At 40.9% G+C, this 24,906-nt stretch overlaps 1 protein-coding gene across 6 annotated transcripts in view; it reads right to left on the bottom strand.

Moving 5' to 3' along the window:
- Positions 1–17,470, bottom strand: part of ARFGEF1 (ARF guanine nucleotide exchange factor 1) — a 100,754-nt gene extending 83,284 nt beyond the window's left edge. For 3 of the 6 annotated variants that reach the window (XM_074898859.1, XM_074898861.1, XM_074898860.1), the window contains exon 1: positions 16,202–17,469. In XM_074898859.1, coding sequence (XP_074754960.1) covers positions 16,202–16,325 — 124 coding nt within the window. In that variant the 5' untranslated portion in view covers positions 16,326–17,469. Of the gene's footprint in view, positions 1–16,201 lie in introns of all 6 variants that reach the window. The other 3 variants (XM_074898858.1, XM_074898857.1, XM_074898862.1) reach the window with 2 other exon arrangements.
- Between the last annotated feature and the right edge of the window lie 7,436 nt (positions 17,471–24,906).

Raw genomic sequence — 24,906 nt, 5'->3', positions numbered from 1 at the left:
TCCAGATCCACACTATCAGAAATTACAATCAATTATTCTCCATGTCCATGCCACTTACAATCCTACAAACTTCCTTTACATCCATCTTCCTCATTTTTTCCCCTCCAGGGAGCAAGAGGCATAGTCTGCTTGATCTCTTCTGGAAGACAATACATACTTTCAGTTATCATTGTTGACTTCCAATGCATCATTTCTAAATCCATTGTCTCTCTGGGAGGCACCAGTGAGCAGAACTACACATGGAATACACAGTATCTTTTATAAAGTGCGGTATTGCCTTCATTTTTTTTCCCCTCTATTGTTTTCATATTCGTCTTTTTGACAAAAGAATCAATATTTTGATACAATCATTCACAGTAACTCAAATTTTCCTCTGCTCCCCCCCCCCCCCCCCGATAAAAATCTTATTTAGAGCACATGTTTGGTATGCACAATTTAGACTGGTTTTCTCCTCCTCTTCTGCTTAAATGGATTAGTTTGCATTTATCAACACTCAACTGCTACCATTTTATCAAGTTGTTCAGTATAGCACAATTTCCAGCTTTAACAGGTTGTTTTCACTCTTTTAAATAGTTTCTTTCGTGAACATTTGTCACCTCACCATTCACCCCAAATATACTGTGAACCTTTACAGAACTGAATTAAGTCCCAGTTGGGAAAGCAGAACATGTTGACAGCTCAGTACCTTCAGGAACCTTGGGCAAGCAACCTGGTTGAAGTTTAGTGTAAAATTGGATTATCTAATGCTTATCTACACACTCATCAACTGTGTCTTACAGATTTGTGATGGTAAACTTCCCCTCTGCAAAGTGTGAAGATTCTTCCCCACCACAGCACACACATCCATTCTGCTCTCTACCAGCTTTATTCTTTGCTACAGGTCAGATTTGTCAGGCTGAACTTCTCAAGATTTCTCCAGCCCTTATATCCTTGGCATTTTATTTTAAAGAAAAAAAAAAAAAAAAGACCAACACTACTCACATTTAGTACCTCCCATTCCTTTGGTAGTAATCAGTGAAATTTTAATATTACTGATTAAACAATTCAGCAATTTCAGATTAGGGAGCCTTTAAAAACTCCTAATCCTAACGAGTTAATAGGAACTCCAGTTTAAACTTCAAACTGGGAATTTTTTTCTGTCTCATTCCTTGTAATTCCACTATAGGAAATTTCCTGAGCTTCCATATACAACAATAAAGCAAATAATATATTTTGGTCTCCTTCAATATCTCTGCATTCCCCAAATGCTTCTGTGATACCATTATCACTTACAAGCCATACAGATATAGGTGTGTTTTCTTTATTGCTATTTGTTCATACTGACTTTATCACAGGCTTTTCATAGGCTTTTATCAACAGCTGGTATACACTTCTGCTGTTATAAAACACATGACAAAGAATCACCACTTTAGCTCTAAGCATTTTGCTACTTCAAAGCATTCTCAACCCTGTATTGGTCTTTCCGAAATAAAAATATACATGCTTTTTAGTAGTCATGAAAACGACTCACTATGAAGCTGAATTTAAGCACATGTCTGAGCATGTAACGATGAGAACGTTCACTACTACAGAGCAACTCTTCAGTTGCTACACCTTAAACCAGTTCCTGGGTAGTGCTCAATAAGGCCTCAAGAGCTGCTCAATATGTCTTAATTGAATGTTACCTGTCAACGCAGTTGATTTTTACCTAAGATTTCTGTAAAGTACAGCAAATTAGACATACATACCCTATGTGATTAATGCCATGGAATTAAGACTTTTCCACAGATTAGCCCTCCTCATCCCTGGCCTGTTGAGATATTTTAGCTGATTATTTTTAAAGGCATCCGTCATTCATACATAAGCAAGCATATGTTTGTTTCTGACATAGTTACCTATTGATTAAACTATTTCTTAAGATTTCTCTGTTATTTTCTACTATGTTCTACCTGTTAATTTGCTTCATTGGTGACAACTAAAGACCAAAATAAATGTTTTACTAATGCTTTGTATTTATTCTGGCAAGGACAGGCTGCTGCTGCAGAACAAGACCATCATGTTTCTGGATCATCTGGCAGTGTGAACAAAAGCTATATTTCCACTTCTAACACAGCCCACCTCTTCAGTAATACTTTGTCGTGTAACACAATCCTTCAAACTTTTTTGCTTTTTCTTAAAAGTTTTTTTTCCAGGAGTAAGCACACATGTATAGCAATGATTATGCATCCATCCCTATTCTGTATTTTTTAAAGTATAACCAGCTACTACAAACTAGTATTACATACACTGAAGTCACTTAAGTTTCACAGTTTACTCAAGGTAATTAAAGCAATCACACCTCTGCTGTCCCCTTCATGAACACAAGAATACAATACATTATATAAGTGCAATATACATATGAAAGAGACTCATGGAATAAAATAAATCCTGGCATATAATGATGATTATTCTAAGCCAGGCATGTGAGCATATTTCTTTCAAAGCAGGTGTTTATTTTGACTGCTATAATCTTCTTTGTAAAAAAAATTCAGAGTTAAAACTGATTGAACTATAAATGTAGTAAACCTTCCCACATCCTGCAAAAAGGGTATCTTCATGCTTTTTGATGATAAACGTGACAACAAGGGCAATCATTTGCTATAAAATTTTCAATGTCTACGAGAAGGTTTGATATACCTTTCTGTCAAGCAATCAATACTGTGAATTGTCAAAGTCTAGATACAACTGTGGACAATAAGCTCTTGCACAGTGTGAGGAATCAAATCAAAAGATCTCTCTGCAATATGAGAAAAGCTACATTTTATTTTTAACCTCCATCCTTGCTGTAGATATCTGACTGCAATTATTTTTTTGTCCTTTTGGAAATGGGTAGTTTAAAAGGTAATTTAGAAGTTGGAAATTACTGAGCTTTAATTTCAGACTTAAATACAAGATTCTTGTAAATTCATCATTGCTTGAGAAATAGACCAAAAAAAAAAAGCATATTCCCATTAAGTAGCCTGCTCACTACAGTACCTTCAAAAGCAATCTGCAAGTAGGGATGAAAACAAGGAACAGAACACATGACACCACAAGAATTTTACCCATTTCAAGCATTATAACTTTAAAGGTCACCTAGAATCATAGAATGGTTTGGGCTGGAAACAACCTTAGAGATGACCTAGTTCCAAACCCCCTGACATGGGCTTTCACTTTCACTATACCAGGTTGCTCAAAGCCCCATCCAACCAAGCCTTGAACACTTCCAGGGAGGGGCATCCACAGCTGCTCTGGGCAACCTGTTCCAGTGTCTCAACGTCCTCACAGTAAAGAATTTTTTCCTTATATCCAGTCTAAATCTACCCTCTTCCAGTTTAAAACCATTACCCCTCATACTATCCCTACACTCCCTGTTAAAGAGTCCCTCCCCATCTTTCCTGTGGGCCCCTTTAAGTACTGGAAGGCCACTATAAGGTCTCCCCAGAGCCTTCCCTTCTCTAGGCTGAACAACCCCAACTTTCTCAGCCTGTCCTCATAGGGAAGTTGCTCCAGCCCCCTACTATCTTCGTGGCATCCTCTGGACCCGCTCGAGCCAGTCTATGTTCTTCTTATGTTGGGGGCCCCAGAGCTGGACACAACACTCCAGGTGGGGTCTCATGAGAGCAGAGGGGAAGAATCACCTCCCTCGACCTGCTGGTCATGCTTCTCTGTATGCAGCCCAGGATACAGTTGGCTTTCTGGGCTGCAAGTGGACATTGTTGGCTCATATTCAGTTTTCCATCCACTGATATCCCCAAGTCTTTCTCCACAGGGCTGCTCTCAGTGCAGTCATTGCCCAGCCTGTATTCGTGCTTGGGATTGCCTTGACCCATGTATAGACATGTAAGACATGTATAGACATGTAAGTCTATACATGAATTATACTACTGGTAACCCTCTAATTAAAAAAGCATTATGCCACTTCCCTCTTGCCGTAGCTCTGAATCGTAAGAAAATCATAATCTTTTCCAGATAGAAAATGATAGTCAGGAAATTACAATTTAATGACTGTCTATAAAATTCATCAAGCTACATTTGACAGGGGCAAAAAAAATATTGGATAACCAAAAAGTATGGACTTAAGTTTATTTTTACGTCTGCAGTAGCCCCTCAAAAAGGTTACAACCATATTAACTTTGTAATTTTCTCTCAACCCAAAATTTGTATTTGTAATAGAAAGCTCAAACTTTAAATGATAAGTCCTGACGTGAGATCCTTCAAAGGAAGCTTTCAAAGTGCTCACACTGTTATTAAAGTCCTGATTTCTTCATTAGACTCTGATAGAGGAAGCAGCTAAATCTAAGATGTTTAAATGAACACAAGAAGTAAGATAGGAGTGTGGCAGTATTCTGAAAGCTTCAGTGTGGCCACCTTCAGCACATATGCATTAGAGTATTAATACAATGAAACCTTTACTTTCCATCTCCTATCTTTTATTTACATTAAAACAATTTTTTTTAAAGTTCAGATCGCTTAAGACAACTACTCATATGACAACTCTTTCTTTTCTAAGATGCTGATCAGAAGGCAAGTGGAAGACTACTTAAAAAGGTCCCCACTATGCAATACTGTTAACTCCGGAGACCCACATTGCACAACTGCATTACAAGGAAGTGCTTCTTTTACTACTGCTTACCAAAGCTGATAACAAGACAAGGTATTCTGTTCAGTATTTACTGGATCAACAGTTCATAATAAGCTATTAGGAAAAAGTGTACTTGCACTGACTACACAAATGTTTTTCATGCAACATATGCAACTTTTATTTAATAGTAATTACTTACACTTCCTACTGCACTGAGATTGTGCCTCTCCTACTTGTTCTAAGAGCATTTTAGGACATGTGGTTAAATAAATGCTGTTATTAACTACAACAGCCAGTCAAAGAACTTCCAAAACCACCTTCTGTGTTATAAAAGGATACCTGGTCTTCTTAACTATTTGTTGTTATCAAAATAATGGAAATTTCTTCGTATTTCAGAAGCTAGCGCATAATTCTGGCTATTTCTAGACAATCTATTTGTGATCAAATGCAAACATCTTCCAGCACCAGCTAGTACTCATAAGGCATCTATTAGATTATATCTAATCTCTGCTATTCAAGGCTTTTTATTAAGTCATGGGTATACAAAACTATTTTGGCCATTTCTACCTCTGTGGAGGCAGAAACCTTTTACATAAATTAAAGTTACGAATCATTAGTGTATGTACTGCCACAGGTACCAGCTGTATACAAAAATAAACTTCTAAAGTTACACATATCCTTTAAGTTTTATATATATTGACAATAAATCGTAAAAGAATCTCTAACTTTGTTCTAAAAAGTCCTCAAAATTACACTTCATTGTTCTTTAAAAAAGAAATTTAAAACCCTTCCTTCCCTCCAGTCCAGTGTCCAAGAGCAGCTTTGAGAGGGGGGAAAGGGGGATTTTTGGTTTGGAAGGAGTGGTGAGTGATGTTATTAAAGTGAACTCCTACACAGAAGCATAAAGGAAGCAATCACCCAAAGGGTAGAGGTAAGAAATGTTTTGGTGACATGCCACCTGCCTCAGGTTCATCAATGAAAGGCCTGGAGAGTAAACAAGCAGAGAGACAGTAGCTTCTGCTTTCACGTGAAAAGGAGGCAATCAGGGAAAGAATGGTCCAAGTGCTGCTTTTCTTTTAATGTAAAAGCCAGTGTTAATAATTTGAAGACAGAATTTCCTTTTGAGCTTTACAAGGTAGGATACAGGGATGTAGATCAAACTTAGCTCCTCTTCTCCTCTTTTCAGCATCTAAGCCACAAAACTAAAGCTCCTCCAAACATCACTAACCATCAAGTCTATTTTCCCCAGTGTTAGACACCATGTTAAAGAAGAAAACTATTTCTCTTTACAACAAAATTTCTAAGCACTTGAGATCTATTTATATGCATAATTATGCACTCATAATCACACAAAATAAAGTGTCATGTCTTAAACCACAAGTGGAAAACACCTAACTGTCTCATTTCACTGCAGGTGAAGAAAATTTTATCATACTTCTCAGGCACTTACGCAGTCTTTATCCAGCGTTCAAACTTCCAGGCAAATACAGCTGTCCTATTCTAGCAATTTTACTTACAGCAGTTACAAAGCTCTGTTTCCATTTCAGGATAATGAAAACAGAGGTTAATTTATTCCTATCCACTTCCCCATACACTACACAAGATCCAGTAGCATTCTTGCAGACGTCACAGACCATTAGCCAAATGAAGCGCACAGAGTTAAGACTCTGCATTTTCCTGCTTTCCTGAGTTGCAGAAACTGTGATTTTATGCCAGCTGCTGCACTCAGTCTATGGAACAGCACCACCCAGACCTTTACACATAGTTATAACCTGCCTGAAAGGTTGCTTGCCAGGCATACACAGGTCGGTTAGTTTTACACACAACAGAAGCACACATTTTCAGAAAACATCTTCATTTGAAAGGGCGTTATTACCTTATTACCTGCACTAAAAGTACACTGTTTCGTGCAAGCATATCTGTGTTAATTTGTAGCACAGTTTTAAAATTAAAACATAATGTGAAGCTATCAAATCAACCAGTGCCACACTACTTGTATTTAATATACAGATTTGAAACTTTTTAAGTATACCTCTCACTATTCAACTGGACAGCTGAGCCTGTAGTATAAAATGTGATTTAACATCTTTAGTAAACCTCAAATTTTTATCTCAATTTGAAAGTCTAAAAGTATCTTCTTCCCAGTTTCTCTCACGCTGTAAAGCTGCGCATTGCAATGTTGGAGCACGATGGTCATTCAAACATTCCTGACAACTAACTGCAACATGAATTTATGCTCAAGAGTCCCACATCTACATCAAGAAAAAAATGCAAAGCAGTAAAACATCCCTGTATCCAGCATTGACTAAAATCTCTTGACATTAAATATTTAAAAACCTAATTATACTTTTATTTCTAAATTAAAAAGAATAACACTGTTAGGAATTTTAGAATAGCAAATGCTAAAGACAGTGAGTGCAGAATTTGTATTATTAATGGATCATCTTTTTAAACCCTATCTCCCTCTGTGTTTAAGAGCAAACAGAAATGAGGCTTGAATAAACCCATTTATCTCAAGGGTGGATATTTTCAATCATCTTAAAAATATCTTAAATTTTTTTTCTGACACAAGAATATATGAAATACAAAAAAAAAAAAAAAAAAAAAAAAAGAGCGGCACCAGACAGCAGGCATTATCCATCTGAACAAAATCAAGTATTAAATAGCGTAACATCAGTAACCACACCATCTCATACCACATTAGCACACAGGACAGAGTACCAGCAATGGGGGGTGGGGTGGAGTGTGAACAGAAGTAAAACATTCTGAACTGAAATCACAAACTAAAAAAAAGCCCACAGCAATCATCATGCTCCTAGATGTCTTAATAAAAGACTCTTTTGGTTTTGGTAAAATACAATTCTAAACTGGGATAAAAGACAAGAAAAACCACCCAAGCATGACAAAACAGCTATTTAGATAATACAATTAGAATGCAACTTGTTTAGCAGAAAAATTAAATAATAGTAGAACAGAACACGAACAGCATGGCTGCAAAAAACAGAATGTGAGCTGGTAAAACAAGCAGCCATGTGAGTTTATCAAAGCAGACAGGGTGCTACTGTCCACTACTCTGGTCAAGTGCAAATCTGTTTTTCAGGCTTGGGTTTGTCTTTTTATTTTAACATCTACTCGTGGTGCTACTGAAAAATTGTTCTTTGCTAAAGCTCAAAACAAAAAAAAAAAACACAGGAGGAAAACAAAGATTAAAACAACTGAGAAGACAGATATTTTGGGAATCCAGTCAAACATTGCAACCAAATACATTACTGCTTTGGGATCTTTCACTAGCTTGAGTACATTGATCACAGCTTAGAGAAGAGCTACAAGTGGACCCTTCAGAGAATAAACACCATCAGAATGCAGCAATGTTCAGTTCGGGAAGTTTTGATGATTTATTATTCCTGAAGACACAAAAAAACACTAGTGGGCAGGTGACCAAGGTGGAGAAAGTGAAATTCCCTCTCAAAATGAAAGCTCTACTTGTCATTTTTGGTTTTTCACACACACACACAAACAGCACTTCCACAACAAACTAAGTACACAAGTTCCTTGGTAGAAAAGTTTAAAAGTACAAGCATAGTTTCACTTACAATTCCCATAAAATCAAGTGTGACTTTATTAAAGAGAAAGGAATTTCCAAAATGGAATTATCCTTTTTGCAGTTTAAGAGGAAGCATCCAGCGTGACCGGTTTTTACAAACTCCTGAAAAGCAGAGGCAGATGTAAGACATCTCTGAAACAATTTTTCCTTGAAATAAAACACATTTTTGGAAAAGAATGAATGATATGAATATCTGCAACATCAGAGAATAAAACCAGCCCATTGTTTTCCTACCTGTGTCTAAACAGAAGCAAAAGACTTAAGCTTGATTCTTGTTCTGGTTTTTTTCAGTCTCTCATTCATATGGCTCTTCAAGCATGTCTCAATAAAACCCACGCACTGTTGAAACCAGGGGTAACACTAAAAGTTGTACCAGGTACAGAGTTAGTATAACCTCCACATTCCCTACACAAACTTCAAAGTTGGTCTTGACTACAGCATCATACTAAGAGCTGAGATTCCTCAAGACTTCAAGTTCTTTAGAGCTCCTGCTTCCCAACTAAAACCTTATCATCTATTAATAGGTCCACACTGAGAACTAAAACGTAAAACTTCAAATTAAAGAAAAACAATAAACAAAATCAAACCTCAAAACCCCCAAAGAAATTCAAGCAAAATTTCCCACACCAAGAATACCTGAAAGCTAAGACCATGGACAGAGGGGAAAGAAGCAACATGAAAAAACGGAAAAAAAATAACAAAATCTGCAATATTCATCAATTCAAATGAAATTTTATCAAGCCTTTTCCTATCAGTTTGGCAGTTTTTACTTCTAACCATGTAAAATTAAGAATCAAAGAACACAGGAGTTACAAAAGACTAAAATGCCTTATAATCTATCCCAAAAAACTTCAAACTGGTAGAGGGCTTGCTCCTTAAGAAAAAAATTTAAAATATTTCTCAAATCCTTGCTGACTGGCATCTTAGTTCTCACTCACATCATGTTTCAACTACTCCACTACCTTCCCTGGGATCACCATTAGGCCAATATACTAGTAATTACCTATGTCATCCTATTCATCCTTGTAACAACTCTGGCACAGCTGCAAGTGTCTTCCAGTCCTTTGGAATTTTCTCTGTGTCCTAAGATTGATTAGAAATCAATAAGGGAGTTCTGCCAAGTACTTCAAACTCTTGGGATTTGACAGGCCTATTTTTAGCAGTTCTTTTACATTTACACTCAAAATGGGAATTATCATATAACATGTATCATCTATCTTATCCCTCAAAACAGATACTTCTATTAAACACTCCCCTGCATTCTATTAAGATATCTATAAAATATATAGGCGGGGGGAGAGAGTTGTTTGGGTTTGGGTTTTTTTCTGACACTAGGCATTTTTCATAGAAACAAAGTACACCAGCTATGATTTGTTCAGTTGTCCTTGTACATTGTACAGTATTTCTGTAAAATCCCACAGAAGTATTTTATGTTTTTCCCTGGTTGTTTGGAGACTTTCTGTATTTGTGTGTTTTTTCTTAAAGGTTTGGTTTGCCTAACAGTAATCTATAGTTTCTTCTACTATTTACTTAAGGAGAGCACATGGTAATAACTGCCAGCTATGCACAGAGTAGTTCTTGGTCTGTATCCATCTGACTAGCACTGCTAGATCACATATCTTTGGCTTTCAGACACAGAGAGTTCTGCCTCCTGTAACAGATTAAAATCATCAAGCTTCTTACTCAATTTTGTCCATTTCCTTGATACTGCCCTCCTTCAAAATCTGCAGAGTTGTGTTTCCCAAGTCACTTCAGCCTCTAATGCTCCACTGACAGTAGCTGTCCTTCCCAGACAAAAATACCTTCTCCTGGCAAACCACTAATTTACACATCACGGAGGAAAGCTCTCCCGGCTTGATGCAGAAAACACAAAACTCCCTTCCCCCTGCCTATTCGAGTCACCACCGATCTACCACTGGCTATTGCAGAATTGAATGAAAGTCACATACAAACTTGCTGGTGTGGCTTTCCAGGCTCCTGGCAGCATTTGTTTACTTTAAAGTACTAATTAATCAGCAACTTGATAAAAATACCAACACCCACGAAAAACGCAAAACCGACAGGTAGGTGCCCCAAAAGAAGACAAGGCTTCCTCATCTCACTCTCTGTGAGTTCATGATTCCTGCCAGGAGTTTCACCAAGAACAGGGAAGAGAGGCTGATTCAGACACCGCTGGCTAATGATTCTCTCTCTATAAACAGCCATGTGACAATCCTCCCTGACAACTAAACAAGTTAGCATATTTAACAACATATTATCAAAATACTAGCTCAATACCAATTCTCTGAAGTACTCCAGAAAAGGTCTGGAATGTACATCCAACGTCAAGGGCCAAGCTAATTTTTTTTCAATTGCATATGAAGACATTGCACAAGAACATACACTGTTATTATCCTGAAAAAATGAAACAGTGGTTAACTAGAGACAAGAACCAAGAGAAGAGAGGAAAAGATGACAATTACAGGAATAATATACCAGAAAAGGGTACAGAAGATCAGCTAGAACAAAACCTCACAAAACAGTAAAGATATCTCATTATAAAAAACAGATGCACACTGGTCATAAGGCAACAACTTTTCATTTTAAGCTTCAACATTCTAAATAGTGCTCTAAAATACACTGCATAACAGAGGTATTTAAAAACTGACTGGTGTCACAAAGATGTGTTGGAAGTCTTTCAAGATCAGATTTTAAAAGATACTGGAAATCAATGTTAAAACTTTCAAAACATCAAAGGCTTTAACTGAGGATGTATTTCAGGATAAAGTCAAAGTTCCACCTAAAAAAATACCTTTTTTTTCCTTCCAAGACAAAAAGTAAATATTTGATACTCGTTCTCCATTATTAGGTTTTTCCAACTCAAATGCAATCTACCTTGTTTTCTACAAAAGTGTTTTCATGTGCACCCTCCCAACCATCTCCTTTCTCAAGGGAGATTAACGCTTGTCAGCATTGCCATTCTATGCAGCCAAGAACTGATTACATTTAAAACAATAAAAATTCCCATTATATACAACTTCTCTTAAATCAGCCCCATAAATTCAACACAAATGCCACTTCACACTCAAATGCAGAAGGCAACCTGGAAAGCAGTTTATGGGGCCAACCAAACCTTACTGTTACTAAGCCAAGTTTTAAATCTTCGCAAAAGTAGGCAAGATCTTAAATCACACTGAAACCCTGCTAGTTAAAACCCAAGCTTAGCAAAGCAAGCAAGAGGAGGGAAGCGCAGCTGCAAATTTTAGGTATATGTTGGGTTTCTTTCTTAAATACATATCTTGGTTTATCCTAGTAAAAAAATCCCCATTTATCCTGCTTGCTTACTTCAAAATAAGTGTTTCAGAAGAATAATTACAACCAGCAAATAAATTCTGTACGGACAATGGTGACTTGTATACTGTGAAAATAAATGCCTATAGCACATGCAGACAACAGACAATGGTACAATACTGATCTCTTTGTATTCAGCACAGAAAAGACTCCAAAAATTCTGGGCTTTGGCTTCTAAAACAGGGTAAGTAATTTTGATGAAAGATGGAAGATAGTCTACAGAGAACAGCATTATCTAAAAAACAAACAGAAATTTAGCTCATCCAACATTTCTCCAGTAAAATTAATTCCAGAGGAGTAACATGATAATAGTCTTCAAAACACATTTTTAACTGTTCATTAAAACAGTTTTAGGAAGGTTTTTTTTCATTGCAACCAGTGTCTCCAACACGTATATGCATTTCTGGATTGACCATTAATCTTGATTATTCTGATAACAGAACATGACTATCTATACATGCAACGGACACAAGAAAATTAAACTAGAAAGGGTAAAAAGAGGCAGAAAAATTTATGCAGGTGAGACCTTCCCAGACCATTTACAAATCTGCATAAGTAAAGATATAGATGAATCTTCCCACCTCTGGGGGTGAGTCCTGCTCCAAACGTTACCTGTTTTCAGAAAACGTAGGATTCTGTGCTTAATTATATCCTGCTGCTTCATCATCCTACACGTGCACGTAATGGCAGCATGAACTGAACAGAGCTGTTATTTTCACATTGCATGAGACCTATATCACCCAGCAGGATCTTTGCATGACAGACTAAACAATCCCAGGAGCACTGGAGAACCTTTTAAAACTAAGTTTCAGCCCTCTTCAGTCTGCACTCCCAGAATTCCAAGCAGCACATGCACACTCTTCTTTAAAGTACATACTATGTATATATCCTTATCATTTTACATTATTTGTGGTTTGGAGTTTCACAGAAGACTCACGATTTGCAGTTGAACTAGCAGTCTTTACAAAAGCAGGGAATTCTGGTTTGATCAGCTCAGTCTTTCTATAAGCCACTTTTCCAGGCAGCCAAATCCACACCTGTGATTCTGACAAAGCACTAACGGTTTTTGTTCAGTCTATTAAAAACTTTATATTCAGCTGAAGATTTTTTTTTTCCCCAAAACCTTTGATGGACTATGCATAATGCAGTATGTTTGCTGTAAAGTTTCCTAGACTGTAATATGGCTGAAAACCAATACAGACACAGCAGTTCAGGGAACTGACTGGGAAGGGAACCTTTAAATCTAATCCTGCTTGTCAGCTTGATGCTCTCTGCAAGTGGACAATTTTAAAGATAAACTCATTCCTTACACAGATTAAGAGTAGCTGCTATGCAAGTACAACAATACGATGTTCTAAATTAGCTGTATTTCATTAGGTGACTAGAGAAAGAAATGTTACATTTTTTACATAAAGAAAATGTCTTTCAGAAAAGACAATGTTACATGAAAAAAATACATTAAACTTGGAGTCAACTATTCGGTATTAATCGAGACACAACCTGGTGAATCTTTAGATTTAAGATCTGAGTATCAGGCTTAATTTCATTCCTGTTAAAAAAACAAAGAACATCTATAATTCAAGTTGCAATATTTAAGTTGTATTTTGCTTTCTTATCTTCTAATAGCCCAGAAAAATGGTCGTATGAGAAGGACCTCATTTTAACACCTGTTCAGAGGTCAGACTGCCACAGTAACATATACCAGGAATGTTGCATGCGTTTTCTCCCTCAGAATTCACACATCACAAATAGATGAAGTATAATCTTAACGGAATGCAACAGTACAGGTTTGTAAGAAAACATAGAGGGATTTAAAATGACAAAGGGATAGTCTTAAAGATTCTTAAAATAGTTATTGTCAACCTCAATCTAAAAATCAGAGTTTTAATTTGTTTGCCTGTTGTACAGGAATATCATACTTCTGGTCATTGCTTGCTTGTTTCTGAAATATGTCAGTAACAGCTCATCTTATACAAACAACATAAACATGTAAATAGTGGGTTTGAAAAAAAACAAAAAAAAAGTCTGGATTAGTAACAACTACTAGTTGTTTTGTACTACATCAGATAATTTCAGTGAAGACTAATAAATTAAATATTCAGACTGAAAAAAAATATTGATTTGAGGATGTGTAATTACTGCTACGATTTTTAAAAGCCACCTTTTATTTAACAGCCACTTTTTAAAATCCAATAAAACTTAAGTTAGACTTTGCCAGAGCTAACTCCAAATTGAACTCAACTGTAAATTACTATTTTACTAATGTTTTAGCATTAATGTTGTTGCTCTCTAAAATAAAGCAATTTCTTAGGAATAAGAAGTCTGTGCTCCTCGCTTAAGGTGGCAAAGCCACATCCAGTTGAAGAGTACTCTCCAACAGATGCTAGATGGAGAGAGCATAATACATGCATCCTACTTCCAATTCTGCTATGAAAATCACAGCTCAGCTTTAACACCCAGTTGCCCCACATGTGAAATAAGGCTATTTACTTTTCTCTGACAAGCATTTTATAGTTAGATATGAGCACTACTCTATTCAAGAGTTAAATATTGCTACTTTTAAATTACGAGTCTATCACACACAAAACCAGATAATGGACCATAACAGACTTACAATTACCAACTATATTTTGTTGTGCCACAACCTAAAAAAATGGATTTCAGTAAGATTCTGTGGTAATTAACACCACGTTTGGTATTTTTCAAGTTCCTGAAGCCCTTCTATATACATTAGCTAATACACACTTATCTTGTATTTCTTTTTCCCTTGCTTCACTGGCTTTTACACCCACACACCGTATTGTTTTCCTATTTAAGCCCCAATCATGCAATCAGATACACAAGAAAAGGTTTCAATGAAGCTGTAGGATAGAAATCATTGGGATGTGTGCTTGGGGGTCTCCTTGGACGATTCACTTTACAAGATAAAAGATGCAGATTGTACAGTCTAGAGGGCTGGCTTTATAACCTGTGTAACACAGTGGAGACACACTTGGAGGGATCTGGATGATACCCAAGACAGTTCAAGCTACTGAGGTAAAGTACAGCATAAAGACAGGACTAATACCAACGTCTTAATTCTATGGATGACATGCAGGCTGGGTAAAAATTCCATTTAATAAGAAAACATTTCTGGTTTATTTCTAATTTGAATACACACACTAAAGTCAGCGGAAAGGCCAAAGGGTTATCAGTTTATTCCTATCTGCCTAAATCATAAGATTATTATTAATAATCCTAGTGATAAGTGAGAAATGTAAGAAAAAACTCTTTCTGATCTATTTGAACTATTAAGAAATATAGTTGAACTACTCCCTCTCCATTTGTCAGGGTCCTTCAAAGACAAAGAAAACAAGAGAAGGATTGTTGTCTTGGTTTTGTGGGGGTTTTTTTAAAGTGGAAATATTATAAAAGACAAATTAATAGAATGACAGAAGAACGGCTTGAAATTACTTATACTCATTTTTAAAACAAGTAAATTTCAGTTTAATATTTTCTCTTCAAACCCATTTAAACTGACGTTATTACTGTACAAAATCAAGATCATTATCTCCACAACCAGAAACAATTACACAAGGATGGGAAGGCCATAATCCATTTATATATCATTTAAAGAAAGCAGGCCTTTCTCCAGAAGTCTTTCAGTAAATATGTAAATAGTTTGCCACACGGGCTCAAACCCTGCCTGTATGCATCATGCCAGGATTTTAAAGCCCGAGTTCTCCTTTCCTGCCGCCCGTTACTGAACGTGTGCGTATGCTTTGTACTACTCAGCCCCGGTACTTGTGTCACGCTTGCAGACGAGGTGGTGTTGACACAGCTGCACTACGAACCCAACACCCCTCTTCAGCCCGGAGCAGACAAACATTCCCACACCTCCCGTGGCCGCACCAGCGCTGCCACGCGCGAAGGAAGCTCCTTTGCTCATCAGCTGTTTCTCCACCAGTAACGACAGGGCTCCCCCTCGCACATCTCCTGGACCATCCTCTCCCTCTCTATCCTTCCTCCCCGGAGGCCTACGTCCCGGCTCCGACTGGCCGCCAGCTCCAGACGTGGCCTGGTGTCATTGTCTTTCGCTTTCCGCCACCCCCCTCCGCTCCCTCGCCCGTCCCTCCTCCCTCCCCGCTGCCTGTCACCTGCTCCCTCCCCGCCGGCCGTCTGCTTCCAGGTCAGCTCAGCTCAGCTCGGGGCCTCCGTCTCTCTGCCTATTCATCCTGCGAGCGGGGAGGAGGAGGAGGAGGAGGAGAGCCCGCCGGGCGCCGCAGCGCCCTCACCGCCACCGTCGGTCAGGGGCAGTGCGCGGAGGGGCCGCTCCGGCAAGGGGCGAAGCTCTCCCCTCAGCCCGGCGGCACGCAGGCAGCCGGGAAAGCTTCGCGCTAAGACGACGACGAGACCTCGGCCTCCCTGCGCCCCCACCCCGAGTCTCACACAGCTAACCAGATCCTTCACTCGATCCCAAAACCTGTGCCACGGCTCAGCCCGCAGCCCCACCTCCCGCCGGCCCTTCCCCTCCGGGCAGCCCCCTCTATTTCCCAGAGCGACCCCAAAACGCCTCTTCTCCCCCCCCCCTCCCCCCCCGCAACACAAACGCGCACCAGGTAATGGGGCAAGGCGGCCCTAGAGCGCACCCCGAGCCCTGCCCGCCCCGGTGCTGTCCCCGCCGGCCGCCCCGGGCCGCGCCTCACCTAGGGCCACCTCGCAGGCTTTGCGCAGCTGGGAGTGATGCGCCTTCTTCACCTCCTTGTCGGCCAGGATCTTCTCCAGGGCCCGGGTCAGGAACATGTTTTTCGTCTTCTTCCCTTCATACATGGGCGCGATCGAGCCGGGAGAGGAGGAGGGGTGGGGTGGGGAAGGGAAAGGGAGAGCCGCGCACCGGCCGCTCCCGCCGGGGGAGGGCTGTGAGGGGCCGGGGCAGGCGGCGAGGCCGCGGGGCCGGGCCGAGGCAGGCGCGGGGGAAGGGCTCCCTCAGAGGGAGGGCCGCGGCGTCCCGACGCCCGCTCGGAGGCTCCCCCCGAGGGGAGGCTGGGGTGGGCCCGGGCGGCGGCGAGAGCCAACCCCCGCGGCTGAGGGAGGACGAAGCCTTCGCCTTCCTTCGCCTCCCCCCCCGCCCCCGCTGCGTATGTGCGCGGACGGCGCCCGCGACGCGCTCAGTCCCCGAGCCGCCCTCGGCCCGCACCCGCCTCCATTAGCACCGGCGGCAGCAGCGGCGGCGGCGGCAGCAGCGGCGGTAGCAGCAGCAACAACCTGCCCTCGCCATGTTGGAAGGAAACGACGTCAGGGCCGCAGCCGCACGGCTGCGGCGCGGGAGGAAGCGGCGGCCGTGCCCCGGGCGGGGGCGGGGGGGGGGGCGCTCGCCTTCTGCCCGCCCCGCGGGCGCGCTACAGGTAGAGTGGACCCGCGGGAGGCAGCGGAGAGGGAGGTACGGAGATGGCTGCTGCCACCTGGGAGCTGGCTGAGGAGGAGGGGCAGGGCTTCCCTTCCGGGCCACCAGCGCTAGGAGGGGGAGGACGGCTCCCCCGGGAGGCGCCACCTGCCCCTGAGGGGGGGCGCTCCGGCGGGCGTAGGGCGACAGGCTCCCTCGGAGAGGAGCTGCCGTCCCTCCGCCGGCCGCGGCCCCCCCTGGAGGGAGGAGCCAGCGCCGAGGGCGGAAGGAGCGCGTCAGGGTGCGGGGCGGGAGCGGGCAGCGCGGTGCCCGCCGCGGGGGTGCTCCCGCAGCCCCCCCCTCCGCCCGACAGGGCGCGCCGGGCCTCGCCTCCGCCGTGGGGGAGCGGCGCCTCCCGTGAGGCGGGCGGGGCTGCCTCCGCCCTGCCACCCGCCGCGCTCGGGCGCGGGGGGAGCCCTTCCCACGAGTGTCTTCATGGTGCCCTTCTGTCGCCTCATCCTCTGCCTTTCAAACAGACACCCCGCACTTCTTTGCCATAGCACATGCACTAGGACTACGGAGCATTAAAAAAAATAATTGCACCTTCATTATAACTCAGCTGTGATTTTTGTGTTTTGTTATTTTATTAAATTGTTACACATTTTTGTAAAATTGTTGGGTTTTTTGCTTGCGTTCTTTTGCCTTTTCCCTCCTGGAGTGGCGAAGGGTAATTTTCTCACCCTTGGTTCAGGGCCAAGAAAAGTTCTGGCTGACTAGCTAACTGGTAAGCAGCAAAAACACAGAAGGGCAGGTTTTTGCCCTCAGAGGTAGTACAATAGTATGTAAAACTAGATTATGGCATTAGCCGAAGCCAGGTAAAAATTAATTTGGAAATGAAAGGACTGATTTTCTAGATGTAGCTTTCAGCCAGAGTGGGACAAGCAGAGGTGGTTGTGGCAACCAGGCACCATCTCTGACCTCGGAGGATGGAGAGCCAGCACACAGGAGGGAGGTTATCCCCAGCAAACCTTTCCTGTTTGCTCTCTATTCCTCTGGTCCTGCTGCATCAGTCAGGACAACAACCTTCCAAAGAAGATAATCCTGATCCACCCCTTGTGGAGAATTTGAGAGAGCCTGCCCAGGCCATCCCGTCACCATGCTGAGGCCTCACAAGCAGCTTTGCATCCTGTACTGAAGAGTTTATTTGAGCACATCTGTTTCTCTTTCTACAATGGAGTGGCTGTAACTGCATTAGTAAAGGTACTATGATCCCAGGCCCCCCTAATGAAGAGGCAGCTAATGCTGCACAGTATCAATTTAACAAGATTCCCAAATGAAAAATTACATGTGCCAAACTGACTTGTGCCTTATAGGTATCTATATTTGGACTTTTTAAGGAATACCCTGGTACAGGTAATTCCACTAAAGCTATAGGTGAATGCCAGGCCTGACTGTTAGAGCAAAACTCGTATGTTGCTGAAGTGACATGATCTGCATCAGGGTTTTTTCTAGTCACTGTCAGAACCTGCAGGCCATTACCCAGCTGATAATACTGAAAATACTAAGAGGGTAGACCTCAGTTTAGCCTTATAACAGCTTTGTGTGAGAGTTAGAAATCACATCACAGAGCACATTGATCCCTGAAAAACACAAGGGTTTTTTAATTATTCAGGTTGGGTTGGTTTATTCAAAAGACTGTGTCTTCAGCACAATTACTAAGCATAATTGAATTGTTTCTAGTCATTTATTTGGGGAAAATCCCTTTGCCTGTTGGTTATATCTGAATTTTTTTTTATACACAGGTGCAAGTTCAGATTCTGATGTCAAAATTACTTTGGCCTTTCAGAGCTGCCCACTAGTGACGATATGGCAGGAGTAAGAATTTCCATAGAGATCTTGTTGGTAGTTTTGCACAAACCACCCGAGTCCAAATTTCCTTAGCCAAGTCAGAGCTTGCAAGTGTTATTTAGCAAATGGAGTTTGCTATTGATTTTCACAGTCCATTTGGCAGAAATAGACTTGCAATTGCAGTATTATGAAGACAGTGGGTATCTGTATGTAAAGAGCACTGAGGACTGCAGTTACCTGTTCATATTAATTTCTATTTTGATACGCTGTACACAAGATTATTTTACATGTACAGTATGTTTTAGTTGAGGATATAGAATTGCTGCTGAAACATCAAGCTACTGGAGGAAAAAAAACATCAAAAAGACACTTAGTTCCATGTCTTTCGTTCCTGCTCTAATATGAATAGATTAAATTTATTGTTTTGTTTTGTTCTTTTCATGTGGTTTGAATCTTCAGTTTCAAACAACTGCTGCTCCGCTCACTCAATCCATAGCTTGGCACAGCTGGTGCTCTACATCTACATGCTAGTCACAAGGCAACCCCTGCCTAAACCCCACAACAGTGTAGAGCCTGTATGTTATCGAAGGACTGCTGCTGAAATTGTACGGGAAGATTATTGTAAATCATCTGTCCAGCAGGTTGACATCCAATTTCCTTCCAAGAGCTGAGCCAATAAGGATGGATATCACAGGGGAACTATGATGTAAGCACTGTAGATAAAAAGACGGTCAGTGCCCTCCTTTAGAGCCAAGATATGAGTGGTTGTCAGCTTGTGTGCTGGGTCCCAGTGCTTTGAATAGAGCTAGTTGTTTTGACAGCTTTATTTAATAGGGTAGCCATGTATTAATAAAACGTTTGGTCAATTACGAAGAATTTTATGGACTTTGAGGAAGCATTTTGAGGCAGACTTTGTTGCAGAGACTACAGACCATAAAGGACATGTTCAGCTCTTTTCTGATTAAAAGAAAAGCTAGGGTTTTATCTCTATTGAAAGGAGAATAAGAAAACTCAGAAGGAAGGGTGAAGATTTAAAATATTTGTCTTACATGGGTTCCCAACTAGGAATTCCAACATAGAATCATGGAATCATTTAGGATGGAAAAGACTCTTACTAGATTATTAAGTCCAACCTAACACCACCAAGTCCACCACTAAACCATGTCCCTAAGCACCACATACCTCCAGGGATGGTGACTCAACCACTTTCCTGGGAAACCAACCTGTTCCAATGTTTGATAACCCTTTCAGTGAAGAAACTTTTCCTAGTATCCAGTCTAATCCTCCCCTGGCACAACTTGAGGCCATTCCCTCTTGTCCTATTGCTTGTTACTTGGGAGAGGAGACTGACACCCACCTTGCTACAACCTCCTTTCAGGTAGCTGTCGAGGGCGATGAGGTCTCCCCTCAGCCTCCTTTTCTCCAGACTAAACAACCCCAGTTCCCTCAGCCACCCTCTCCTTGTAAGACTTGTGCTCTAGACCCTTCACCAGCTTCGTTGCCCTTCTTTGGACGTGCTCCAGCACCTCCATGTCTTTCTTGTAATGAGAGGCCCAAAACTGAACACAGTATTCACCAGTGCTGAGTACAAGGGGACAGTCATTTCCCTAGTCCTGCTGGGCACACTGTTTCTGGTACAAGCCAGGATGTCACTGGCCTTCTTGGCCACCTGGGCACACTGCTGGCTCATACTCAGCTGGCTGACAACCAACAGCCCCAGGTCCTTTTTCACCAGGCAGCTTTCCAGCCACCCTTCCCCAAACCTGTAGCATTGCATGGGGTTGTTGTGACACAAGTGCAGGACCTGGCACTCAGCCTTGTTGAATCTCATATTATACAATTGACCTCGGCCCATCAGTCCAGCCTGTCCAGATCCCTCTGTAGAGCCTTCCTACCCTCAAACAGATCAACACTCCCACCCAACTTGGTGTTGTCTGCAAACTTACTGAGGGTACACTCGATCCCCTTGTCGAGATTGTTAATAAAATAGAACTGGCCCCAATACTGAGCCCTGGGGAGCAGATAGTGTGATCCAACAGCACTGCCTTGCAAAGAATTCCAAAATGCTTGTTAGATAACAGTGATTCCAATGTCTGCATTGTTTTGGTTTCAGCATGCAGATTTCTGCTTTACTGGTAACTGGCATCAGTCAATGGCTGACCCAAGGACTGTCATCCTCGTAGCTGCAGTCATCCCTATTTGGTTGCTGGTAAAGTCCTGAAGATGTGAAAAAGGACTGATAATTTTTTTTCTGCTCAGACCTCTAAGTCTGCAGGCAACATGTATGAAATATTATAGTTGTGCTATCTAACCTGAAAAATGTTTTCTGACAAACCTAAAAGAAACGCGTTGGTTATATGTGCTAAAGCACAAGAGCATCAGTGCTTTCTTCCTGGAGCCTTTACGTTTAAGCATAGCACAAGAGAAAAAATGTATTTGAGAAACACCCCAAAAATTGTTGTCCAGTACTTTATTTACAAATTAATTGGAGTATTCCAAGAGTCATTTATATTGTTTCATATATTTAAAATATTTTCAGTGAGCATTAGATACTTGTTTAGTAAAAAATAGTGGAGAACTTTCTATGTGAGAGGGAACAATTAGCACCTGCTTCTGATGGTTTTATGTACAACAATTGTATGTAGTGCTTGTTTGAAAATGCTGAGAAGCTAGGACTTCTGAGCCTTTGTGTCTAATGGACAGTAAAAGGTGATAGTAAAAGTGCAGTTTCATGCTTGGAACAAGCTGATGATCTATGGCTGTACAGCCTCTCAAACGGAACGCTTTCACCTGTATGAGCTCACTCCCTCTCATGTTGGTGCAGTTGTGCAACTTTGCAGTGAGTCAGTTCAGCTCAGTGGTCCAGCCAAAAATCAGCCTTACAAGAAAGTCAGTTTTCAGTGGGATCAGTGAATTGATCAGACTTACCTGCATATTCATTAATCCTTACATGAGAAAGGGAGTGGGGAAATGTGGTCAGGGGTGATGAGAAGGGCTGGTCTACTGCTCATGGTGGCACTGTCTTCTTAAATCATCTTAATGAGCTTTGAAACAGCACAGTAATAGTTAGACTGTGATCAATTTAAGCTAGAATAAGACAGAACTGCCACTAAAAGAAACAATCCTTCTTCCTGCTCCTACCTATATGTTTCTGGCTTCCTTGGTCAGCATAAGCATTTGCATTGTTGTGAATTATGTGCTGAATTATACTCAGAATTGAATTAGATTGAAATTAAACTGACAAGAAACAGAGGATTTTATTCCAGATATATTCCATACCCTGATTCATCAGGCAACCTCACAAATGTTTGTGTTAGCTCAAGGGAAGGGATAGCACAAGGACAGGAACAAGAAAATGGGCAAGAAGAGGGCAGGCTTGCATTTTTTGGCAACAGTACCAGTGTATGCCAAATTAAACTACCACTTTTAATATAAATTTTCTTCAGTATTTCCACTGTGCAAGAGACCACTCAGGCCTGTCTCTCTATGTGACCCCATGTATAGGATGGATGGGTCAATACATAGGACCAGTGTATTAATGCCAGCGTATATGATCCTTTAATTGTGGTGGCTCACTTGTTGGCACCTTCTTTAGCTGCCATATAGTACTTTTCATTTGCTCCTGATTTGTTTTCATGTACCAGATGCAGATAATCAGTGCATAATGGATCAGGGTCCAGATGGATCTGGCAGATGGGAACCTGGAACAGGAGAGAAGCTGTGATTCTGTTCTGCAACTGCAGACACCTTGGTGAAGTTTCCAAGTCTCTTACTGAATGTATTAGACTTAACAGGTCTGCTGGTGGTGCTTGGTCATGAAATACTGAGGTCCAAAGAAGGCATTTCTCTCTGTCCCCTTGTGGAGTGCTAGGCCTGCCACCCTTGTAAAGTGAAGCATAATTCAAAATACCCACTTTATCCATTATGCAAAGGATCGTAATCTGTCAACCAAACTCCAAGAGATACACTCACTTATAAATGTACTTAAATATTTTTAAGAGGATGTCTGGATAAATTCAGGAGCTGAAATTAAGAGTTCATAGTTTGTTTATAGGGTCAGTAGTCTAAGAGGTTGAAACAGGCTGCAGTATATCCACTGCTGGACTGAAAGAACAAAAAGCAAATGTTTATTAGCACGGGGAATATTAATTGATAGATAATTCCTATGTTGCTTCCAAACATTTGTAGAAAAGTGTATGACACCCTAGAGTGACCAATAATGAAATAAACATCCATCATGCTGAGGAGGCTCTTGCAAGGTGACAAATATATTCCTTAAAGCTAAAAAGCACAGGCTCTTGCTGTATTGAAATAATTCTTCATACTACAGCTAAGTGAGGATGCATACTCCTAGTAGAGTGTGATATTTGTCAATTTGGAACAGCTGCAGGAAAAATGTCAGATAGCAGTGAAGAAAAAAATCCCACTTCTTGTGGCTGATAGGATACAGTTTTGAATTGTGGCTGGAAATCGTGGAGGATATCAAATGTTCTCAGCTGCAGCTTGTGTTAATGCGCTGGAATGCTATCCCTTTTTTGCTAGGAATTCTGTGAGAATACCTTTTCTTCTAGCCTACCTATAGGAGTTTTCAACAACTTCCTTTTTCAGCATTTTTCTCCCCCTAATAGACAAATAATTCAGTTCCCAGCTTCCATGGCACCTCAGCATACCACTCCCTAATACTGTGAATGAAGAAGGAATACGAGTATGTGTCTTAAAGACAGAAGGAAATAAAATTTTTTTAAAATTGGTTGAGGTTTTTTTTGAAGTTTCTTCACTAGTTTTTCAGACTTGAGGACCTGATTAGGGATATATCAGCCTGAGAAGGTGATTTTCTGAGACACCCTGTTTGAGAAAAGATAGTGTTTCTTTTGGGGGAACATAGAAATGAATAGCACATCTTGACCCTGAACCAGGAACCTACTATACAGTTATTGCTGTATGTGAGGATATACAAATGCATAAGTAAATCCAAGCCTGTGTGATACCTTCAAAATGGCAAGTATTTCTGTCTCTGAATACCAAGAATGCAAAGTTTTGGCAATTTCCTGAGCGCCTTGCACTGCAAAACAAGACGTGTGGAGGATATATGGTAAAGGTAGCAATAAGATCCATTGATTCATTGCTTCTCCTAGCCAACTCCAGCAGATAAAATTGCTAAGGAACTGTTACTGGATTTAAAGGAGAAACTGTTGAAGTGAGGGAGCCACAACATGATCATCCTCTTTCTTGGGAGTTGCTATCCTTACCGTTACAGCTTTCCTAGATTACTCTGTGGGTGTGAGCCTTGTTAATTGGTGATCTCCTCAAACATCTATAATAGGAAGGACTACTGTAGTGTGTGGTTATCCTGAATTCTTAACTCCAGTTTCAGTTTACAACATGCGAATATTCTGACTTACAACAAATTAGAAAAGAAACAAATTTACTGAAAATTATGACTCTCCTACCTTTAAATGCCAGCTTCACACTCCTGCAGGTCTTTGTAACTGATGTGACATGACGAGTGTAATGCATGCTGAGTTGTCTTACAGACTAGTCATTAAATAGCCTGGATATTGGGAGCATGAAGCATTAGTTTTAACCTAATTTTTACATGCTGAATGACTCTCTTGCCCTTGATCTGAGGTGAATTCAGCATATCGCTTTAGAACATGTACATTTTCAAAGGTTTATGCAGATCACTTTCAGTAAGCTGATAACAACAAAAGAAGGGTTGAAAATGAGTAGGAACTGAGAAAAGTTGAATGGAATTCAGCTGGAGAAAAATATCCCTTTAATCTGTGGGTAGGGTAAGTCAAATGAATAACAAGGATAGTTTCCAAGTATTTTAATATCTGTGTTGAAAAGCTTAGACAAGGAGGTCATAAAAGTCACATGAATTAAGGTAGGAAGCTATGAGACCGGTGCAATAACCACTTTGAACTGCCATGAAGTGATCTTTGAATCTGCCTGATTGTTTCCTCCAGCAACTGCAGTGGGTTATTTCCTGTCAAAAATGCAATAACTGATAATTCAGCATATACATTATAAACTGGACTTTGTGGCAGGAATAAAAGATTTTGAATATGAATAACTAGAAGGATAAAATTGAATGGGAGTTATGGATATTCTTGCCTAGAACACCGACATTAGAGAAGTACTGTAGTGATTCATTCTACTATGCCAATTAACTCACTA

Source organism: Athene noctua, chromosome 2, assembly GCF_965140245.1.
Source record: "Athene noctua chromosome 2, bAthNoc1.hap1.1, whole genome shotgun sequence".
NCBI classification, from domain to species: Eukaryota; Metazoa; Chordata; class Aves; order Strigiformes; family Strigidae; genus Athene; species Athene noctua.
This window is presented reverse-complemented; position numbering and strand designations above follow the sequence as displayed.